The sequence below is a fragment of the Saimiri boliviensis genome, chromosome 3 (assembly GCF_048565385.1).
Source record: "Saimiri boliviensis isolate mSaiBol1 chromosome 3, mSaiBol1.pri, whole genome shotgun sequence".
Taxonomy (NCBI): Eukaryota; Metazoa; Chordata; class Mammalia; order Primates; family Cebidae; genus Saimiri; species Saimiri boliviensis.
In genome coordinates, this window is record NC_133451.1 from 149,515,006 (window position 1) to 149,538,175 (window position 23,170).

A 23,170-nucleotide genomic window follows, 5' to 3' on the forward strand; every position below is an offset into this window, starting at 1 on the left:
TTTTCTAATAAAAATACTGCTTGGAAGCCAGCAGAGGGAGACAGATTTGAGCTGGACTCCTATCTCCTTGTGAGCTGACGTGTAACATACAGCTTTTCTTGGCAGGGCAGAGAGGCTCACACCTGAATCCCAGCACTTTGGGAGGCAGAAGGAGGCTCACTTGAGCCATGTGTTGGAGGTTCCAGCCTGGGTGAAACAAGACCAGAGCAAGACCGTCTCTTTTTTAAAAATAAAGCTTTTCTTTTCTCAAAAACCTGGTGTTACAGTGTGGGCATCAGACAGCCAGCTCTTTGGCTTGGAAACACGTTTTTCTTTATAAAGTACATTTTTATAACCTGTTTTGTTTCGTGCTATCAGTTGATGACTCCCTTCTCTGGCTACTCCATGTGTTTGCCTGACTTCCCCCACGTGCCTTCCTATCTGTTGCTTTCCTATAACCAACGAAGGGGCTCAGCTGCCTCATCAGTGGCTGTCTGAAACTTTCCATCAAGAGAGAAGCAGCCATAGGCTGGGTGTGGTGGCTCACACCTGTAATCCCAGCACTTTGGGAGGCTGAGGCGGGCGGATCACTTGAGGTCGGGAGTTCAAGACCAGCCTGACCAACATGGAGAAACCTCATCTCTACTAAAAATCCAAAGATTAGCTGGGCGTGGTGGCACATGCCTGTAATCCCAGCTACTTGGGAGACTGAAGCAGGAGAATCGCTTGAATCCAAGAAGCTGAGGTTGCAGTGAGCTAAGATCACACCATTGCACTCCAGCTTGGACAACAGAAGCAAAACTCCATCTCAAATAAAAAAGAGAGGAGAGAGAGAAGCAGTCAGAGTGGCAGGCTATGTCAGCAGTCCTCAGAAAGGACAGCGCATGGGCCAGGCTGCTCTGTTCCCACACTATAGATCATGACTTCAGCTGCGTTTCTAAAACTAGGGCACAACATACTTCCACTGGTGATATGGATATACCTAACCCAAGCAAATTTCAATTCATAAAAAAACAGGAAACGTATTCTTTAAAGGGTGTGTTTCTACAAAGCCATTTCAAGAAAAACAGAATAAAGGCTTTATTTATTTGTATTTAACAAATGACACCACATTACCTTCAGGGTGGGAACAGCTTCTGCAAGCATTAAAGGGAAGAGAAAAAGTTAGAAGTGCCGCCTCAGTTTCTTGGCAATATTGAGGTCCAGATATTCATCCAGAAAGTTGTTTGCAATTCCCAGGGCACCTAGGAAGGTCAACAAGGCCAAAATCCCCAAACTCAATCGAAAACCAGTGATCCTGCAGGGTAAACGTAAGGGAGAAAAGTGACAAAGTGGGCTGTAATGAAGAAGCTGAGAGCCCTGAAATAGGCTGTCCTATCGTTGACACTGCCCAGAACTTCTATATTTTTGCAATTTGAAAATTCTCGCTCATCACATAAATTAAAGAGAATGCCTAGCCACAGAGATCACTTGGTTTCTTTGAACATTCAAAGCATTATCATGGCCAGGCATGATAACTTCCCCGGTAACTTTCTGGATATTATGCAAAATTTTTGCAAGGATCTGGAGTACACATTCATTGCACAGTTTTATACTTGCATTTTCCCATCTCATGCCTAATTGTGTACGGCCTGGCAAGACTTGGCCTCAGGCAGTGTGGGTTACTTTTGCCACCACAGCTCTCAGTGCTGTTAACATACCTCAGGAGAATGAAACTGACCCAGGCCTTATCCTACTACTTTTTGCATAAATACACAATTATGGGGTTCTCCTTACCTTTTTTTAGCAGCTTCTGAATATCCGCAGAAGTATAAGTGACGGCTATATATGTACCCCAGACCCAGACAAGTAGCAAAAACTGTAGGGGGGAGAAAAAAAAAAGAGGAAAGGTACAAAATACAACAGCAGTCTCCTAAGCTGCTGTATGAAGACAGAAAATATTCACAAAACATATATCTGACAAAATACTTATATTCAGAATATAGAGAGAATCCGCCTAGGAAGAAAAACAAGTGTGCCAAAAATCACAAGAAAAATGTTTCAACATGATTCAACATCAACAAATTCCCACTTTAAACTATAGTGAGGCTGAATGTGGTGGCTTACGCCTGTAATCACAGCACTTGGGAGGCCATGGCGGGTGGATCACTTGAGGTCAGGAGTTCGAGAACAGCCTGGCCAACATGGTGAAACCCTGTCTCTACTAAAAATACAAAAATTAGCTGGGCATGGTGGCATGCACCTGTAATCCCAGCTACTTGGGAGGCTGAGGCAGGAGAATCACTTGAACACAGGAGGCAGAGGTTGCAGTGAGTCAAGATCATGCCACTGCACTCTAGCCTGGGCAACAGATTGAGACTCCATCTGAAAAAAAAAAAAAAATCTATAATGAAATGGCACCAACCAACCAACAAACAAAAACATCACAAAATGCTGGTGAGGATGTGGAGTTATTGGAATCCTCATACATCATTGGCAGGAATGCAAAACAGTACTGCCACTTTGGGAAAAGTTCTGGTAGTTTCTTATAAAATGGAGCATACCATTTGACTCAGCAATCTCATTCCTATGCATTTACCCAAGAGAAATGAAAACACGTGTTCATAAAAGGACTTGTTTAAGAATGTTAATTGCAGCTTTATTCACAATAGCCAAGAGCTGGAAACAGCCCAGAAGTCTATCAACAGGAGAATGAATAACCAAGCTGTGATAGAGTCTATTCAATGGAATGCTACTCAGCCATGAAAAGAAACAGATACATGCAACATGGTGAATCTACTAAAAACTTTTTGCTGAGTGAATGGAGCATTCCAAAAGCTACATACTGCGTGATTCCAATTACATGAAGTTCTAGAATGGACAATATTAAATGATGAAAAACATTAGAAGTGCTTGTATCTGGAAGGGAGTGAGTATGGGGCCTGACTGGGAGAAGCAGGAGGATATTTTCTGGGTGGTTGTCATGTTCTAGATCTTTTTTTTTTTTTGAGACAGAGTCTTGCTCTGTTGCCAGGCACCAGGCTGGAGTGCAGTGGCGCAATCTCGGCTCACTGCAATCTCTGCCTCCCGGGTTCAAGCAATTCTCCTGCCTCAGTCTCCCGAGTAGCTGAGACTACAGGTGCGCGCCACCACACCATTTTAGTAGAGACAGGGTTTCACCTTGTTGGCCAGGATGGTTTTGATCTCTTGACCTTGTGATCCACCCGCCTTGGCCTAAGTGCTGGGATTACAGGCATGAGCCACCGCGCCCGGCCACGTTCTAGATCTTGACAGAGGTTTGGACCACACAGATATGTGTACTTCTCAAAATTCATTGAAGATTTATGCATTTTATTACATATAAATTTTATCTCAAAAAGAAATGTGAAACACAGTATGATGATGTTCTATCATCCCATTCAGTGAAAAATATCAATGTCTTCCCTAGGTTAGGGCCCCACTCTCTTCCTCAGCACCTCACAGATGTACATTGCCAGAGCCCTATTGTAAACATTTGGAGTCTATGTGTGGGAATGTGATATGTTCAATTAAATTAAATCTATTATTTTACTTGGCCACAAGATTTTTTTTTTTTTCTTGAGACAGGGTCTTGCTCTGTCACCCAGGCAGGAATGTGTGTCATCATCATGACTCACTACAGCCTTGACCTCTTGGGCTCAAGCGATCCTCCCACCTCAGCCTCCTAATTAGCTGGGACCACAGGCATATGCCACCACGTCTGTCCAATTATTTAACTTTTTAGTAGAGACAAGGCCTCTCTATGTTGCCCAGGCTAGTCTCGAACTTCTGGGCTCAAGCCGTCCTCCTGTCTTGGCCTCCCAAAGTGCTAGGATTACAGATGTGAACCACCACACCCAGCTCTATGTCTACCATAAATCAAGTGTTACTTTAAGAATTGGTGTTGGCAGTGAAAAAGATACAAGCTCACTGACTTCATAGAGTGTATATTCTTTCAGCAAAGACAGACAGCAAGGAAAAAATAAGAAAAGTACAAACTTGAAAGTGCTGTGAAAGAAATTGAGAGGGACGAGAGAGAGAGAGGAACTGGAGGAGGCTGCCAAAATGGGGTAAGGGAAGGCCTCCGGAGGGGATGACATCTGTATTGGGGCCAGAGGGACAAGAACGAGGGGCCCAAGCAAAGAGCTGGGAAGGAAGAGCTGATAGAGCCAGCAGAGTCTGAGGAAGCCGAAGAGTTCTGAACAGCGATCTCAGTTTTGACACTCCCTGTCTAGTGAGTTCCTCCCAGAAAGCCAATGAGAACAGTTCAAGAACAGCTACTAGGTGACTTACTTTGGATGAGAAAGAATGAAAAGAAATTTCTGACAAGATACTCAAGAAATCCTTTCTGACAAGCAGTCTGCCTCGTTCAGCCCATCACAGAGAAATACAAAGGGTCAAATGGCAGAGACAGAGTCCCATTACCAAAAGGCACTGTCTTGTTAGGTATTAATGTGCTTTTACATGACAAGGAACAGCTGCTTTCATTCATGCCCTTAAGTGACACAAGTATGAGTTAGAATAAAATGAAGAAGTCTTTCTCTAAAGGACATTGTATCCGAAATTCCTCAGTTCGCAGTAAAAACTACAAGAAAGAGTGATGGGGCTGCATTTGAAAGCAGCTGGATTTTGGTTTATTTAAATCTTGGCAATCAAGTATGGACCAAAATGAGGTAGTGAAAGTTATCAGCAAAAGGGGATTGAATTTCTCCTACTAAGGTAGCAGGAGCTCGTCTGACTCGCTGTTAAACACATAAGTCAAGTTAGGATAAAGCCCTCAGCTCACCAAGGATACCCCAGTCAAATAGAAAGTGGATGTTTGTCGAGTCATTACATACAAGCAACCTCACTGCATGCTTGGAGACCTTTAAGAAAAGGTGCGTGGGTTGTTGACACAAATGCCTACAGACCTGCTCTGCACTTGAAAGGGAAATTTTCCCCACATTGGTGAATGTCAAGCTGGGCAAATTATCTAACATCTCTGTACCTCAGCTTCCTCATCTGTAAAGTAGAAATTAATTATAGACCCTTGCTCATATGAAGGCTTTAAATCCTGTAAATCTTACACATGGCACAATGTGTGCATAAAACTTAAAAACAGTACCTGGCACATAGTAAGTGCTCAATAAATAATATCTATGATAATAATCATGATTATTTTCTTTTTGAGACAGAGTTTCACTCTGTCACCCATGCTGGAGTGCAGTGGCGCTATCATGATTCACTGCAGCCTGAAACTCTTGGGCTCGAGAGATCCTCCCACCTCAGCCTCCCAAGCAGCTGGGACCACATGTGTGACCAGATAGTTTTTTTAAAAAAAATTTTATAGACACAGGGTCTCCTTTGTTGCCCAGGCTGGTCTTGAATTTCTGGCCTCAAGCAATCCCTCCACCTCAGCCTCCCAAATTGCTGAGATTACAGGTATAAGCCTCTGGGCCTGGCCAGCTATAAGCATTAATGTAAGTTGCTCACTCTGTGTCCTGTTCCTTCAATTAATTAGAATTACAGGTGACCCTTGAACAACATGGGTTCAAACTGCACAGGTCCATTTATACATTATAAACACATACATTTATACATTATATGATTTATAAATATATTGGATTGTGCAGGAGGTGGGTTTACAAAAATAAATACATAAATATATTGGAAAACATTTTGGAGATTTGTGATAATTTCACAAAACTCACAAATGAACCACATAGTCCAGAAATACTGAAAAATTAGAAAAAAGCATGTCACAAACGCATAAAATAGATGTAGATACTGGTCTATTTTATCATTTACTATCATAAAATATATACAATTTTTTTAAAAGCTTCAGCAGAAAGTCTATATATATATATATATATATATATATATATTTTATAAAAAGTTGAAATTTATCAAAGCACACACAGACCATAACACATGGTGCCATTTGTAGTTGAGAGAAATGTAAACAAATGTAAAATGCAGTATTAAATAATAACTGCATAAAATTAACTATAGTAATACTACACTACTGTAATTATTTTGTAGCCACCTCCTTTGCTATTGCAGTGAGCTCAAGTGTTGCAAGTATCTGCTTAAAAGATAAGGCTAATATCTCCACCTGAGCAGTTCTTCCCTCCAGCAAATTGCATATTGCAGTAAAAAGTGATCTCTCAGTGTTTTTGCCTATTTTTCACATGCTTAGTGTAATACCATAAGTCTTGAATAATGCCATAAGACCCATACAAATTGCTACTAGTGGTGCTGAAAGTGCTCCCAAAAAGCAGAGAAAAGTCATGAGATTACAAGAAAAAAATTGAATGGCTTAATATGTGTCATTGATTGAGGTCTGCAGGTGTGAGCTGTGGTTGACCACCATTGCAAGATTGCAAGATAAATGAATTCAGTGCAAGAACCAGTGTTTTTAAAAAAGGTAAAAACCTTGCACTTTTTTCAAAATATCTTTTTATCTCATATTGAAAATGCAGCTTTTATGTGGGGACAGGATTGATATAAGAAATGCATACTTATAGATTCTAATAGGATTCAAGAAAAAGAAAAATCCTTATGTGACAACTTAAAGGAAAAGGAAGATGAAGGATCTAAAGCTGAAGAATTTAATGCCAGCAAAGGATGGTTTGATAATTTTAGAAAGAAGTTCGGCTTGTTGTATCAAGATAACAGGAGAAGCAGCTTCTACCAACAAAGAAGCAATATACAAGTTCCCAGGCACCATTAAGAAAATCATTGAGGAGAAAGGATATCTGCCTGAATAGGTTTTTAATGCAGACAAAAGTGCCCTATCCTGGGAAAAAAAAAAAAGTCACACAGGATATTTATTAGTAAAGAAGAGAAGCAATCTCCAGGATTTAAGGCAGGAAGGTAGGCTAACTCTACCATTTTGTGTAAATACAGTCAGGTTTATAATCAGGACTGCCCTTATCTGTAAAGTTGTTAACCCCATGAGCACCTTCCAGTCATTTGGTTGTACAAAAAAAAAAAAAAAAAAAAAAAAAAAGCTTGGACAACAAGAACCCTTTTTCTGGATTGGTTCCATCAATGCTTTGCCCCTGAAGTCAAGATGAGATTACCTTCTAACATTCTTTTGATATTGGACAATGTCCCTGACCACTCAGAACCCTGTAAGTTCAATGCTAAAGACATAAAAGTTGTCTACTTACCCCAAACACAACATCTTTAATTCAGCCTCTAAATCAGGGGTTATCAGGACCTTTAAGGTTCATTGCACAAGGTATTCTATGGAAAGGATCGTCAATGTTATAGAAGAGAACCTGATAGAGCATTACGAATGTTTTCAAAGATTACACCATTGAAGATGCCAGCATTGTTATAGGAAGGTTGTGAAAGCCATCAAGCCTGAAACAATAAATTCCTATGGGAGAACACTGTGTACAGACATTGTACATGACATTCACAGGATTTACAACAGAACCAATTAAGGAAATCATGAAAGAGATAGTGCCTATGGCAAAAAAAAAAAAAAAATCGTGGGGAATAAAGGGTTTCAAGATATGAATCTTTGAGAAATTCAAGAGCTAATAGACACCACACCAGATGAATTAACAGAAGATGACTTGGTGGAGACAAGTGCCCTGAACCACTGCCAGATGATAAGGAAGGAAACAGAAGAGGCAGTACCAGAAAACAAAGTGACATTAGACAATCTGGCAGAAGGGTTCTGATGATTCAAGACTGCTTGTTTACTTCTTGTATGACATGAGCCTGTCTGTGACACAAGCACTGAAACTAAAGGCAACAGTGAAAGGACTGGTACTGTATAGAAACATTTTGGAGAAAAAAAGCAAAAAGTCAGAAATGATATTTCTATAAATTTATACCTACTGCACCTGCCAATCCTGTCTTCCCTTCTACCTCTTTTACCTTTTCTGACTCTGCCACCCTTGAGACAGCAAAACCAACCCATCTTCTTCCTCTTCCTCAGCTTACTCAACATGAGAATGAGGATGAAGACCTTTATGATGGTCCAGTTCCACTAGTAAACATATTTGCTCTTCCTTATGATTTTAATAACATTTTCTTTTCTCTAGCTTTATTGCAAGAATAGAGTAAATAATATATAAAACATGCAGAATATGTATTAGCAGACTGCTCAGTAAGGCTTCCTGGCCAATAGGATACTAATAGTTCAGTTTCTGGGGAGTCAAAAGTTATATGCAGATTTTCTAATGTGTGTAGGGGTCAGCACCCCAACCTCTGCATTGTTCAAGAGTCAACTATAGATTATTAGATTTGAAGACAAAGCTCATGTTGTTTTCATCCTTGAGTACCTAGCATATATTTTGTCTCAATATTTTTTTCATTATTGAATTAAATCAGAATAAAGCCAACGTTCATATAACTGCAACATAGCACTCAGATGCACACATTGCTTATTTTGTTTAGTCTCCAGGTTTGGTAGCTATATAGTTGCATATTTGCTCCTTTTTATGTTTGTTTGTTTGTTTTGAGACAGAGTCTTTGTCACCCAGGCTGCAGTGCAGTGGCATGATCTCAGCTCACTGCAACCTCAGCCTTCATGTTCAAGGGATTCTCCTGCCTCAGCCTCCCAAGTAGCTGGGACTACATGCTAGGTGCATGCCACCATGCCTGGCTAATTTTTGTATTTTTAATAGAGATGGCATTTCACCACATTGGCCAGGCTGGTCTCAAACTCCTGACCTCAGGTGATCCGCCCACCTGGGCCTCCCAAAGTTCTGGGATTACAGGTGCAAGCCACTGTGCCTGGCCGAATATCTGCTCCTTAATTGTTTAAGCACCATAGTCATCATTAGAACACAGTTGACTGGATTTTAACGTTACCTTGGTTGAAATACCATCCAGCCATCCACAATGTAATTATGAATATAGGATAAAACTCCACACAGTTTTGTCTGCAGAAAAAGATAAGGGCATAGGTTATTTTATGAGAAAACTATACACTAAAGCATTGATTTTTTTCATCTAGAGGTAAATGTTCAGCCTATTTTAATAAAAGTAATATAAGAACTTACAAAAGAGTTGAAACAACCCTTACATTTAAAATCAATCTTTCAAGGTTGAACATTGTTTAAACCTCAGAGCAGGGCCAAGAATCATTTTTCTACATATAAGTTGCCAGTGGTAGAAGGGAGCAATAGCACTTTCCCAAAAGACAGGCCTCCTGAGTCTAAAGATCACTCCTTATCTTATCTGAAGAACCTAAGAGATTACTCAATTCATATTCAAGAGATTTCTCATCTTAAAAATTCCCTCACATACACTGCCTTCCACTTGAGTTACCCAGAACATTAAAAAATGCTCTTTAAATAATTTTAAAATCTCCTGAAGTAAATGAATGAGCAGATTTCATTCCCATTTTATGGAGGAAGAAACTAAGGCTTGAGAGCCCAGACCAACATACATTGCAGAGAATCAAAGATAGACAGCGTCCATCTCCAGATTCCAAAACCCTGTCCTAATGTCAAGTCCTGTTGCCTCTGTTTGTAGAAGACTTGGATGGAAAATCTGACACTAATTTAAGCAAAAGAGAATAGTTTTCTGGGAACTATAAATTAATTCATTTGCATATAACAAAGGGGAAAAGGATGAATTACATTTATTCTCCTTCCTAAGGTACACCTCCAGGTGATCTTGGTTAGGTTGGCTGAGCTCTTTGCTGATAATTTCACCACCAGAAAGAAGTTGAATGTAATGTGTGATGAGGTCTTGAGTAGATCCTGGTAGAAGGTCATAGTCTACAGGATTATAAATGACCCCATATCTTTCCTCCAGTAAGCCTCAAAGCTGCAATACTTAATATTACAAGGCAATTGACCTAGAAACAGATGATGCTGGTTGTTGAGGACTGAGGTCATTTAGCCTGGGTCATCATAAGTGATTTTTTTTCTGAATTTTTTTAAAAAAAGCATAATTACAAAACATAATTCCTCCTTCATTCTTCATAATCCCACAGAAAACTGTGGCTAGGTCAGCTCAACCTTATCAGCTTATGCCTCAATTACGTGGGAAGAAACTCCCCAATAATAACTCAATCATCTTTTAAAGCTGGGTAAGAAACATGCATAATTAACAAACTCAATGCTCATAGAAAGACATGGCTGAGGTAGAGTCCTGAAGCACATATGGAAAATTTTAACCCCACCAGCAAGGACAACAGCGAGGTTACCCACACACATCTCTAAGGGCCAGGCAGGTGGACCATCAGTCCCCTAAAACATTGGAAATGGATACTGTAAACGCAAAAATGCTTTCTCCTTCCTTTTCTGACTGTTGTCATTACCATCCAAAAGACCAGTAGTGACCCACGCAATGTCTTATCCGAAGCCTAACACTGATACTCTAACAAACTGTAACTACAACTTTCTAGAACTCAGAGAAGTAACCAAAGTTTTTCTTCCTGCTGCTTCTCATTCTTGGCATGATTTTGCTTCTGATGGTTGTCTTCTCACTAATATCTTTTTAAGTGGCGATGATCGGTTAAGTGAAAAGATACTTTATAACATTTGTACTTTATATTACAGCTATGTAAAGAATAAATAGCGTTCCCATGTTTCTTTTTCCTTGGCTAAATCCATAGATCTGTTTCCCAGGAGGTAAAATAGACTAGTAGCAGAGGAAGGCTCTAGTCCTTTCACACTCACTGAAATTTTATACGAACTTTTTTTGAAACATAACACAATTGTTCCATCGTTTATTGTTTCGTAATACAGCTTAAATTATTCCAAATGTAAGCATCAAGTTTTTCTGCAACATATTTTAATTCAAAATTAGATGTGATGAGATTTATTATTTTATTTATTTATTTACTGAGATGTAGTTTTGCTCTTGTTGCCCAGGCTGGAGTGCAATGGCTTGATCTAGACTCACCACAATCTCCGCATCCTGGGTTCAAGCAATTCTCCTGCCTCAGCTTCCCATGTAGCTGGAATTACAAGCATGCACCACCACATCTGGCTCCTTTTGTATTTTTAGTAGAGACAGGGTTTCTCCTTGTTGGTCAGGCTGGTCTCGAACTCCCGACCTCATGTGATCCACCCACCATGGCCCCCAAAAGTGCTGAGATTACTGGATAAGCCCCCGCACCCAGTCTTGAGATTTTTTTAAAAGCACCTTCAAAAATAGCCCAACTTAACCTTCATAAAAGTCTAATTATTTAGAAGTTTTTCCCTTTCAGTGAACTGGTGGCCTTGGTTTGGCATCTGGGAACAAAGAGGTAATATTGTATAAGAATATCCTAACTAAGTCCAAACCACAAAGGGCAGAAGCTCTTTGGGTATCTGTCCACATAAGCTGATAGGCATGTGTGCTTTTGTGTCTATTATCTGAAAGAGGAAGAAGGCGTTTGAGCAAGGAGAAAGGAAATAAAAGGGATGTTTGATTCCCTCTAACAAACTATAACTACAACTTTCTAGAAGTTGTAGAGGGAATGTTTTAGGGCTCCCCCTCTGCCCCCACAAGCTAGGGAACTAGTTTCACACCTAATGGGAAACCAGAGACCAGAACAGAAACTGATGGATCTTCCTCATGAAAAGCTTGGTGAGATTCTAGACACAAGCAGTGCCTTGCCTCAGATGATAGAAGAGACAGAGTCAGGGGAAAGTCACACCCTTAATCTCCCTCTGCCACAGACCCCAGAGCAGCTCCTGGCAGTTGTGGAAGGCACTCTAGAACCCAAGAAGGGTACCTACTGTACTCACAGAGGACTCGGGAGCAAGGGAGTGGCAATAGCCCCTTCCTTCAATTGCTTGCCAGGAGGGATTGTGTTCCTGGGTACATCCCCTGTATTCCTAGAAGGAATTGGGAAGCTGGGTAAGGGAGGTGCTGGGATCCTGGGTGAGCACTAGGTGGCTGGAAGCCATTGAGATTTAGGCAAGGATGTGATTGCAACTGCATTTGTGCTCACAGGATAGCAACAGCTGGAGTACGGGAGCAGCTCTCTATCCCTTCTTTCTCAACAAATAGGTCCCTTTGTCCCCTACAAGTGGCTGGTCACTGCTGAGCTCACCCCATCCTCATGTCCCAGCTGTGCTCACCGCACTTTCACCCTGGTCCCTCTTTTGCTGACCTGCCTCAAGCCTTAGTCCCTTGTTGCCCATTTCTTGCTATCATCTTTCAGAGATTGAAAATAATTATCTGACTGCCAGTCAGGTGCCCTGTTTGTTGCTGACAGTATTCCCAGCTCCTGCCCTGGTAAAATCACCAAGTATTGCTTGGTCTTGAAATACCTGGCATCCCATTCTGCCTGCTCATTGTTACCTCCACCAGCCCCTCTGCCACACGACCACATCCTTCTGCCTGATTCTGCATCCCTCCAGGCCTGGGTGATGTCCCACAATAACACGTCCTTAGTAAGCTGTCAGCAGGCATGTTTAACTCAAGGGGACCAAACTCTGAAAATTACTTCTTGACAATCCTGTCAGTGGCTAATTACAGCTTCATTGACATGAAAACCAACATGAAAATAATTTATAACCTCTTTTAAGTCATGAAAGCAGATATATTCTGTCCTCTCGTTAAAGGGGATCCTCAGGAAAATTTCCCAAATGGGACAGCAAACAGCCTGCAGCAGCTGTCAATCTTCACTTCCTGTGAGAACAGGGGGTGTAGTTGATTATGACCACTGTCCCCTCTCCTGCACGTCCACACTGAGGAAAAACAGGTTGGGTCTACTTTTTCCCTGGCAAGAACCCTCTTTGAGCAATAATCTCACGCTCCTTTGATATTGAAGCTTTCCATGAAAGCTATCTTGGTTTGCCTGGGACTGAGGAGTTAAGGGGGGCATGCAGCTTTAAGTGCTAAAATTGGGTAAGACCTAGAAGAACCGGAAAGAGTTGGTCATTCTAAGGGACAGTCTGGTGGGCACTGTGGAGGTTGAGTAGTTAAAGCTGCTGAGACCTCTCGTTGTCCATCCCAATACCATGAAGCCTGGGTCCTGAGGGCTCAGGACATAGGAGTACTGCAGATTCCAACCTGGATCTGGTAGGCAGGAGCAGTCAGGATGGCCCCGAACCAAGTGCTATTTGGGCCTTGTCTCAGTCAATAGGTATACTACAAAGCTTATGCTATTTGTGGCAGGGAAAAGAATCAAACTGTGGCCTGACAGCTCCAAATGTGACAGTTCCTTCAATACTAGTCCCCAAACTTTTCTGATTGCATAGCCCCAACAGTTACACAACCCCATAAAAAATATGCACACATCTTCCTGTAGCAGAGAGGCCCACATCAAGGAGCTTCCACACAGCACGGGACTTGAGCAAGACACGAACTTCCATTGTGTTGAACCAGGAGAATCTGTGATTTATCCATTAGCACAGCTAATGCATTCAACTAGAAAAGAATATCATATTCATTATGGGACCAGGAATGCTGGCTCATGCCTGTAATCCCAGGCCTTTGGGAGGCAGAGAGGCAGGAGGATTGTTTGAGCCGGGAGTTCGAGACCAGCCTGGGTAACACACAGAGACCTCATCTCTAAAAAAAATTTTTAATGTTTAAAAAAAAAATTTAAGGCTGGGCATGATGGTTCATGCCTGTAACCCTAGCACTTTGGGAGGCCAAGGCGGGTGGATTACTTGAGGTCAGGAGTTCAAAACCAGCCTGGCCAATATGATAAAATCCTGACTCCACTAAAAATACAAAAATTAGCTGAGCTTGGTGGTGCATGCCTGTAGTCCCAGGAGGCTGAGGCAGAAGAATTGCTTGAACCCAGGAGGCAGAAGTTGCAGTGAGCCAAGTTCATGCCACTCCACTCAGCCTGAGCAACAGAGCAAGATTGTCTCAAAAAAAAAAAAAAAAAGAAAAGAAAAAGAAGAAAAGAAAAGAAAAAAAAAGACAAAGAATAGAATTTTAAGAGTAAGTATAATAGATGTTCTAAAATTTTCCTCACCCTCACAGTGGATTACTTAGTGTATACCTTCTATGTGGGCATAGCACTTGGGAGACCTCTGGCCTAAAACTTTTTATGAGTATTTCTTCTATTTGACCGTGTCTAATGAGCACAATATGCAACTTTGCTTACAACAACTTTGTTCAGAATATCTGAAACATTCTTCTAAGGGAAAACCTCATGAGCCATTTCTAATGTCATGCTCATAGCAGATCTTTTTCTAAATAAAAACAGACAAAGCAATTCAAAGGAGGTTTTCTTCTTGCAGGTTTTTTGTTTGCTCCTGATTCTTTCTCCTCTTGTTGAGGTGACTCATCCTGAAGCAGTGGGCTGCACACCGCCATGAACCACTTGCACTCTGAATGGATGACCCGGCCTTGGGCTTCTGACTTTGGACCCCGGGCGGTCTCTTGGATGATTATACTGACTGGGATCAGAGCAACAGGTTAATATGCTCAGAAAAGGCTTGGCGATGAGAGGTGGTTGGAGTTAATCTTTTTATAAAGACGTGTAACTGTCTATACTGCTCCTTGTCAAGTAACTCTGAGCGGGGACACAATAGGGAGATGGCAGCTGGTGGCAGGAGGGCATGAGTCCCACCACTGCCCTTCAGTGGTACTGCTTGCAGGGAACACGAGGAGCATGCAAAGAAGGGAGATTTGCACTTCCTCCATATCCCAGCTGCCTCTTGTCCCCTGACCACCTGGAGAATCACCTGGCTTATGTGACAGATGCTGCTTGATGTTTGTAAAGACACTGGAGTCTGAGAAGCTCATCATAGAGAGTCACTCTGTCATTCTGGGGGAATCCTCCCCCACACTTTTTTTTTGAGATGGAGTCTCACTCTGTTGCCCAGGCTGGAGTGCAGTGGCGCCATCTTGACTCACTGCAACCTCCGCCTCCCGGGTTCAAGCAATTCTTATGCCTCAGCCTCCCCAGTAGCTGGGATTACAGGCATGTGCCACCATGCTCAGCTAATTTTTATATTTTTTAGTAAAGACAAAGTTTTACCATGTTGGCCAGGCTGGTCTCAAACTCCTGACCTCAAGTGATCCACCTGCCTTGGCCTCCCAAAGTGCTAGGATTACAGATGTAGGCCACTGCTCCTGGCCACCCAGTCCTTTATAATAACGCAGTGGATTAGGGCATCTAGTGCTTTCTGCTATTGTCCATGATGGTTACACTTGTAAGAAAATAGGAATATGTTTACTGTCTCTTTTTTTTTCCCCGGTGTTTTCTATTTATTACAAAAGTCAGTGGCCCACACTACTGTAATCTTATAGTTGGAGAATATCTAAAAAATCACTATTCTTGTAAATTTTCTTTTTCTCCATAGTTTTTAGACATGCATTAAGGCCACTAGTTTTAATTTCCAAATTTCAGGATCAGAATTCAAAATGACGTGAAAAAGTTAATGAAATATAAAGAATACAAAACCAGAGTAGAGTAAGAAGAGACTAATATTTCTTTCTTTCTTTTTTTTTTTTTTTTTTTTTTTTTTTTTTTTTTTGAGTTGGAGTCTCACTCTTCAGCCCAGGAGGCTGGAGTGCAGTGGCGTGATCTCGGCTCACTGCAACCTCCACCTCCCGGGTTTAAGCAATTCTCTTGCCTCAGCCTGGGACTACAGGCACATGCCACCACACCCAACTAATTTTGTATTTTTGGTAGAGACAGGTTTTCACCATGCTGGCCAGGCTTGTCTCGAACTCCTGACCTCAGGTGATCTGCCATCCTCAGCCTTTCAAAGTGCTGGGATTACAGGCGTGAGCCACCGCGCCTGGCCGAGGCTATTATTTCTAAAGGGTACCGAAATTCACGATGTTCAGGCTTACTTGTGCCTTGTGGCAGGTTAATTTTGGAAGATGAACTGAAAAATTCAAAGTAAATAGGAGTGCATTCACAAGAACTAAGAGGCAATTCTTCTGTCTTAACCAGCACCAAAGAAAAGATTATTAGTATACTAGGTATACATCTAGACTCCAGGTATAGAAATAATATTAAAATTTTTTGTCTAAAGAGAACAACCAAAATTTCTAAATTGTTGGGGGAAAAAAGCTGAAGAATGAGTGTTCCCCATCCTCAAAATCCAGAAGGTGAAAGATGCTTAATAATGGTCTTGAAGCACATAAAAAGGAGTGAGGTCAACAACTATTCTCTTCTTCCAGTGAAGGTAGAATCAGAGGAAATGTATTTAAATTGTGAGAAGATCAATTTATTACCTGGATCTACTTTTTTGATTTTTTAAAAAGCCTTTAATCTAAAGACATCAAGATGCTCCTATTATATGAGAGAGAATTTTCTAAGTTCAGCAGAGCCCAGGGCTAGTAACTCAGAAAGGCTGGATTCCATATCAGCTTAGCTCACAAATAGATACCCAGTCTGAGATGACCTTTGAACAAGAAACAGTCCTTTAGTATCAGGGGACCTTGAAGTGACTGCTGATGAGATGTCGAGGTCCACCTAAAGATAGAATTAGCCAAAACTTTGGGCTTCTTTGCCTTGCTGAGGGCAAAATCAGCAGGAGAAAAGAGTTAGGAAAAGGCTGGATCTCTAAGCTCTAAGACCTTTCAAAGAGGTGAAGGGAAACCAGTGCTTCTGGTCCAGGAGAGCCAGAAAGGCAGTACATTCCTCCTCCAGAGAAAAGAACAGATAACCAAATAGGCTTTGGACTGAACTGGTTATCCCAGGGAATTCTGCCCTAAGATAAAGTCTAAAAGGCTTTGCAAGCAATGACTATGATCTGGTTTGGCCAGATTTATCCTACACCTGAGAATCTAAGGCAAAAATTGGGCTAGTGATGTAGAAAATTCAAGAAGAAATCTGAAGTATGCAGTGGGGCCATCCCCATTCACTCTTCAGTGAGAAGCCAGGGAAACAGCTACTGTGTGGCTGCTCAAGGTATTTCCTGGCTTCAAATCTGCACTGATTATTGGTCATCATTTTTAAACACTCTCTGTTCTACCATGATTAATCCAACAAAACAAGATGTTTCTAACAAGGAAACTGGGTTTGTATACTGAACTTACTTTATAAATAGTAACGAGAGAAATACTTGAAATGGTGTTCAGTTTTATTCCTAGGACAAGAGGATTCCAGATATAGACAAGGAGGGAGAGCAAAATAACTTCAAAGAAACTCAAATTTGTGGAAACTATGAGAATAAAAATAGAACCAAGAAGTGTCCCAGGGACTTAGCCTGCTGGATACCCGGTAGTTCCCAAGAAGTTTTCAGAGCATGAAAGATAAAGTGGGAAGATCTGGGATTTCCTCCTATGATGATTTTTATAAATAGTATAGTGTCTCCCAAACTTCAAGCATGAATCTAACACTGTCAAAATTTTAGCCTTTCAACGTACCACTATCTTTCTACAAATCAACTTCTTTTTTGCTTAAATTAGGAAAAAATAAATTTTACATCATTACAAGTGCAGAAAGAGTATAACTTGCTAAATAAAGGATAAGTATAAAAATAAATCCAGTGAAAATAAAAAGTTACTAAATTCTGGTTAGATACCATTGATTGCTGAAGGCTATGAGCGTGATGTTCTTCCTCTGTTGAATAGGGTATAAACCAAAAATTAAATTCCAAGGCTCCCCAACCATCTGAATGGACTTCCTCCTCAGCTAGGGCCCTTTTAAAATTTAACCTGGCAGACTGTAAAGTGAGGGTTGGTACTCCCCGTTATACCTCTTCAGCATTAACAGCAACACAGACCTTAAGTCTGATAAGAAACATTTTACAACCTATTCTCTCTGAAGCCTACTATCTGAAGGCTTCCTTTGCAAATAAGAACTTTGGTCTCATAATCCTTTATCTTAACCCAGACATTCCCTTCTATTGATCCCAGGTCTTTAGATAAACTCAACCAATTGTCAATCAGGAAAAAATTTAAATCTACCTACAAGCTGAAAGCCCCCTACCCCCACCTCACCTACTTCAAATTGTTCCACTTTTCTGGACAAAACCATGTATTTCTTAAATGCATTTGATTCAAGTTTCATATCTCCCTAAAATGTATAAAACTAAGTTGCACCCCAAGCAAACTGGGCACATGTTCTCAGGACCTCCTGAGGGCTGTGGCATGGGCTATGGTCACTCATTTAGCTCAGAATAAATCTCTTCAGGCTGGGCATTGTGGCTCATGCCTGTAATCTCAGCATTTTGGGAGGCCAAAGCAGGTGGATCATTTGAGGTCAGGAGTTTGAGACCAGCCTGGCCAACATGGTAAAACCCCATCTCTACTAAAAATAAAAAAATTAGCTGGGTGTGGTGACACGTGACTATAGTCCAGCTACTCAGGAAGCTGAGGCAGGAGAATCACTTGAAACCAGGAGGCCGAGGTTGCAGTGAGCCAAGATCACACCACTGCACTTCCTGGGTGACAGAGTGAGATTCTGTCTAAAAATAAATAAATACATACACGAATCTTTTTAAACATTTTATAGAGTTTGCGCATTTTGTTGACAAGGGAAAATGGGTGTGCACAGGATGTCAAAAACGTATCACGATGACTTCCTGCTAAACGTGGTAGATTGAACCCATGTCCATTTCTTCTTGCTTCTGAAGCTTCACTAAACTGCTAGCAAAAGAATAAAAAATAGATAAAAGTAATCAAGAACAAAGAGAATGTGAACAGACACAAAAGTAGAAGAGAGAAAGTGAGGGTGACCTGGCTACAACATCTGTCACCCCATCAATTGCCAGGGTTGAGTTGGCTGATCTGGCTGGTGAGGCAGGTGTTTCCTTCTTCCCTCCCCACTCCATGTGTACCCCTCCCGAAGCTGCACACTCAGCCAAAGAGGACCAGTTTTCGGTCAAGAGTGTATGAGTAGCTGTGCTCCCCTGCTAGAACCTCCAAACAAGCTCTCAAGAGTGGAAGAGACACATTAGCAAATTTCTGCAGGAAAGATAGCACATGGAGGAACAGTGGCTGGACTAGTAGAGTGCAGAAAGCCAAAACCTACGTGCCTGCGGAAGGAAGAAGCAACGAAAACTGAGACCATCCTTACCCCAGAACCAAAAGAGGCTCAGGAATTGCGTGCCACATGTACCTTAGAGGCCAAAGGCTGGAATGTAAGAGTGGTTGAAAGACTGAATAAGGAGGGCGTAGCAGCCCTCCGCCTCTGCTTCCCACTCCTGAGCCCCACCCTACTCCCCATCACAGGAGGTGGGAAGCTTATTGCCTGGAGAAACACAACTAGAGACTCTCTTGGGGACTTCAGGAACAATACAGGGTGGGGGTAAAATTCTGTCCTGAAAACAGTCAGAATCTGCATACTGAACACTGCACAGTTGAGAAACTTTCTGGCCTTTACCCACTGCACTCTTCAAAGCCGGGCCTCTTAACCTATCTCCAGCCCTCTTCTCTAGAGAAACTAAGTGGTACCAAAAAGATGACCTACAGACACTTTGGGAGTTCTACAGAAGAAAGCTGCCTCCTGATCAATCATAAGCCCCAGCCATGAACATAGAGTTTCCAGTTTCCACATCACTCTCTAATCCCTCTTTCTTGAATGTGCACAGACAGCCACTTGAGAATTATGAATACTGATGTTTGGGTAAAATCTCTAAGATTTCCTTTGTTCACATTTCTCTACAGGACCCTTGTCATCGTCTTGACCTACTGATGAAATCAGAGCTCAGTCCTCTTTTCTTCTTTACCTACTGATATGGTTTGGCTATGTCCCCACCCCAATCTCATCTTGAATTCCGACATGTTGTGAGAGGGACCTGGTGGGACGTAATTGAATCATGAGACAAGTCTTTCCCATGTTATTCTTGTGACAGTGAATATGTCTCACAAGATCTGATGGTTTTAGGCCAGGCACAGTGGCTCACGGTTAGAATCCCAGCACTTTGGGAGGCCAAGGCAGGCAGATCACCTGAGTTCAGGCATTTGGGACCAGCCAGGCCAACATGGTGAAACTCCGTCTCTACTAAAAATACAAAAAATTAGCTGGGCATAGTGGTGGGCGCCTATAGTCCCAGCTACTCTGGAGGCTGAGGCACAAGAATCGCTTGAACCTGGAAGGCAGAGGTTGTAGTGAGCCAAGATTGCAGCCACTGCATTCCAGCCTGGATGACAGAATGAGACTCCAACTAAAAAAAAAAAAAAAAAAAAAAAAAATCTGACGGTTTTTTAAAGAGTCATTTGCCTTCACAAGCTCTCTCATTTTTTTCCTGCTGCCATCCATGTAAGATGTGACTTGCTCCTCTTTGCCTTCCTCCATGAATGTGAGGCTTCCCGATCCACATGGAACTGTAAGTCCAATTAAACCTCTTTGTTTTGTAAACTGCTCAATCCGGGGTATGTCTGTCTCTATCAGCAGCATGAAAACCGACTAACACACCTACACACACTCCCCTAAGTGATTTCCTCCAGTCTCATGGCTGTAAGTCAACTTCCTGTACCAATGAAGCATGAATTTATATTTCCAGCTCAGATCTCTTTCCTAAAATGCAGATTTGTTTATCCAGCTGCCTCTCTACTTGGAGGTGTAAACAACAATGTATTTATCAGCTTATGATGCAATCATAAACAATCCAAATAGCTTAGTAGATCATAAAGCTTAAGGCCTCTCCTTTATGGTGGTATACCTCACATCTCAGACACAGTAAGTCAAGACTGAACTTCCTAATGCTTCCCCAAAAGCGCTTCTGCAGCCTTCTCCACCTCAAATCATCGGGATGCCATCCTTTGGGATGGATGCTCAGGCCAATAATCCAAGATTCATTCTTGACTGTTCTCACACTTCACATTCATTTTGTCAAAAAATTCTACTGGCTGTACCCTCAGATTATATCCAGAGCCTGACCGCTTCCCATCATTTTACGCTATCTCCCTGGATCTAGCTGACAGAGACAGGAGACCGTCACGGGTCCCTAGTGAAACCAGACCCCCAAGTCTAAAACAGTCAGAAGGCTGGAAGGCCGGACTGCTGGTGCCGGATGAAACGCGCCACCCTGAGAGAGAACTGGCCCTGTTTGCCTGCCCTTTCCCCATTGATTCTTTCTGAATAATCCCCGCAAGCGCACTGGGGGAACGGCAGCGTAGAGCCACAGAAGTTCGCACCTTGTGCGCAAGGAGCCTGGTCTCTTCAGGTCGTGCTGGTGACCTGGAATCAATCTGTGAGTAGGACCCCCTCCCGCTTTGCTGAGAGGTTTGTTTTTTTGTTTTTCTTTACATCCCATAAATTCCCCTCTACTCACCCTTCAATGTGTCCACGCACCTAATCGTTCCTGGCCACGTAACGAGAACCCAGTTTTAGCTGAGCTAAGGAGCAAAAATTCTGCCATACAGCCATCATCATTTCTTGCCTGGATTGTTGCTATAGCTTTCTAAATGAATTTTCTGCTTCTACCAATGCCTCGATTCAGACTCTTCTCAGCAAAGCAGACAGGATTATCCTTTTAAAATGTAAGATGATGTTACTCTTTTGCTTAAAACCCTGTCATGACTTTCCATTTCACTCAGAGAAAAAGCCAAAGTGCCCTACAGTGGCCTTTAAGGCCCAGTGTGACCCAGACATCTACAGCCTCTCTGACTTGTCCTCCTACTCCCGGCCAGGCTCCTCCTCTGCAGTCCTCTGACCTCCTGACTAACCTACTAGGCATATCCCCAGTTAGGGGATTCTCCCTGACTATTCTCTCCGATCCAAGAGCGCTTTCTCTACGTGTTCACAAATGCCACCTTCTCAGTGGGACCTACACCCACGGCCCTATTGTACATCACAGACCACACAACTCACCCCCGCTCCCCACAGGAACCCACCCATATCCTCTCACAATGCTATCCTTTGTCTTTTCTTTTCTGTTTTTGGCACCAATTACCTTCTAACATCATATACGATTTTCTCTCTCTCTCTCTCTCTTTTTTTTTTTTTTTTTTTTTTTTTTTGAGTTGGGGTCTTTTTCTGTCGCCCAGGCTGGAGTATAGTGGCATGATCATAGTTCACTGAAGCCTTGAACTCCTAGGCTCAACCAGTCCTCCCACTTTAGCCTCCCAAGTAGCTAGGTATGCCCTACCACACGTGCCTACTTTTTAAAAATTTTTTAATAGAGAGAAGGGGTCTTGCTATGCTGCCCAGGCTGCTCTTGAACTCCTGGCCTTAAGCAGTCCTCCCTGCCTGAGCCTCCTGAGTCCCTGGGATTACAGGTGTGAGCTACCATCCCCAGCTTATATTATTTTCTTATAATATCATCTGCTTATTGTTTATTTATTTTCTGGCTTCCTCAGTAAACTCCTAAGAGGGCAAGGATTTTTTTTGGATTTGTTCATGGATCTAGGCCAAGCTATTGTAACAATGTCCAGTAAATGGAGGTGCTCAGTAAATACTTGATAGGTAAATAATAAATACAGATGAAAGACAAAGGCCAAAATAGACAAGAAGGCACTTGGAAGAAACAGAAATGTGACAGAGAATTTTTAAAATTATAATCAAAATCCTCAAATGTAAGAGAATAAACTGCATCATTAAAATAAAAAAAGTGATGGTTTAACATTAGCACCAACTAAAAAGAAAATCAGAGAATAAAATATGTTATTGGAAATTAAAATTATGACATCTGAAATTTCAGTGAAAAGTTAGAAGTTGAGGAAATTCCTGTGAAAGAACAAAAATCCAAAAATATGAAAACCTGAAGATGAAAGAAAACTAGAGGATCAGTCCTAGAGGTTAACACACAACTAGTATGTGTTTTAAGAATAGAGAAAATAAAGGAGAGGAAATTTGGGGGAAAAATAATATTAAAAACTATTCTGGGCCCATAGTGGCTCACACCGCTAGTCCCAGCACTTTGGGAGGCCAAGGGTGGCAGATTGCTTGAGCTCAGGAGTTCGATACCAGCCTGAGCAACACGGTGAAACCTCATCTCTACGAAAAACTACAAGTATTAGCAGAGCATGGTAACATGGACCTGTAGTCCTGGCTACTCCGGAGACAGAGGTAGGAGGATTGTCTGAGCCTGGTCGAGATCCTGCCATTGGACTCTACCCAGGCCAATAGAGTGAGAACCTGTCTCAAAACCAAAAAAAAATCTAAAACAGAAGGACGTGAGTTTTCAGGCTGTGAAGGCCTCACCTAGGGTTGAGTACAGTGAAGAAAAACCTCTCAGCAAGCACAATGCCATTAACATCTCGGGACAGTAGGCCAGGCAAGATCCTGAAGTTTCCGTAGCTTCCAAACAAAAGGTCCAGAATCTGAATAGCATAGAACATCTCAACAACATCAACAGAAACTAGGAAGTCATGGAGCAAATTTTTTCAAAACTCTGAGGGTAAGAATTTTCAATATAGAAATGTATGCGTGAGCCGG

General features: G+C 41.9%; 1 protein-coding gene across 5 annotated transcripts in view; it reads right to left on the reverse strand.

Annotated features, from left to right (window-relative positions):
* Window positions 1–1,034: 1,034 nt before the first annotated feature.
* Window positions 1,035–23,170, reverse strand: part of MGST2 (microsomal glutathione S-transferase 2) — a 49,690-nt gene continuing 27,554 nt past the window's right edge. For 3 of the 5 annotated variants that reach the window (XM_074396898.1, XM_010338654.3, XM_003928031.3), the window contains 3 exons: window positions 8,791–8,861; window positions 1,756–1,837; window positions 1,035–1,276 (listed from right to left, as the gene is read on the reverse strand). In XM_074396898.1, coding sequence (XP_074252999.1) covers window positions 1,144–1,276; window positions 1,756–1,837; window positions 8,791–8,861 — 286 coding nt within the window. In that variant the 3' untranslated portion in view covers window positions 1,035–1,143. The remainder of the gene's footprint in view (window positions 1,277–1,755; window positions 1,838–8,790; window positions 8,862–23,170) is intronic. The other 2 variants (XM_039479049.2, XM_039479048.2) reach the window with 2 other exon arrangements.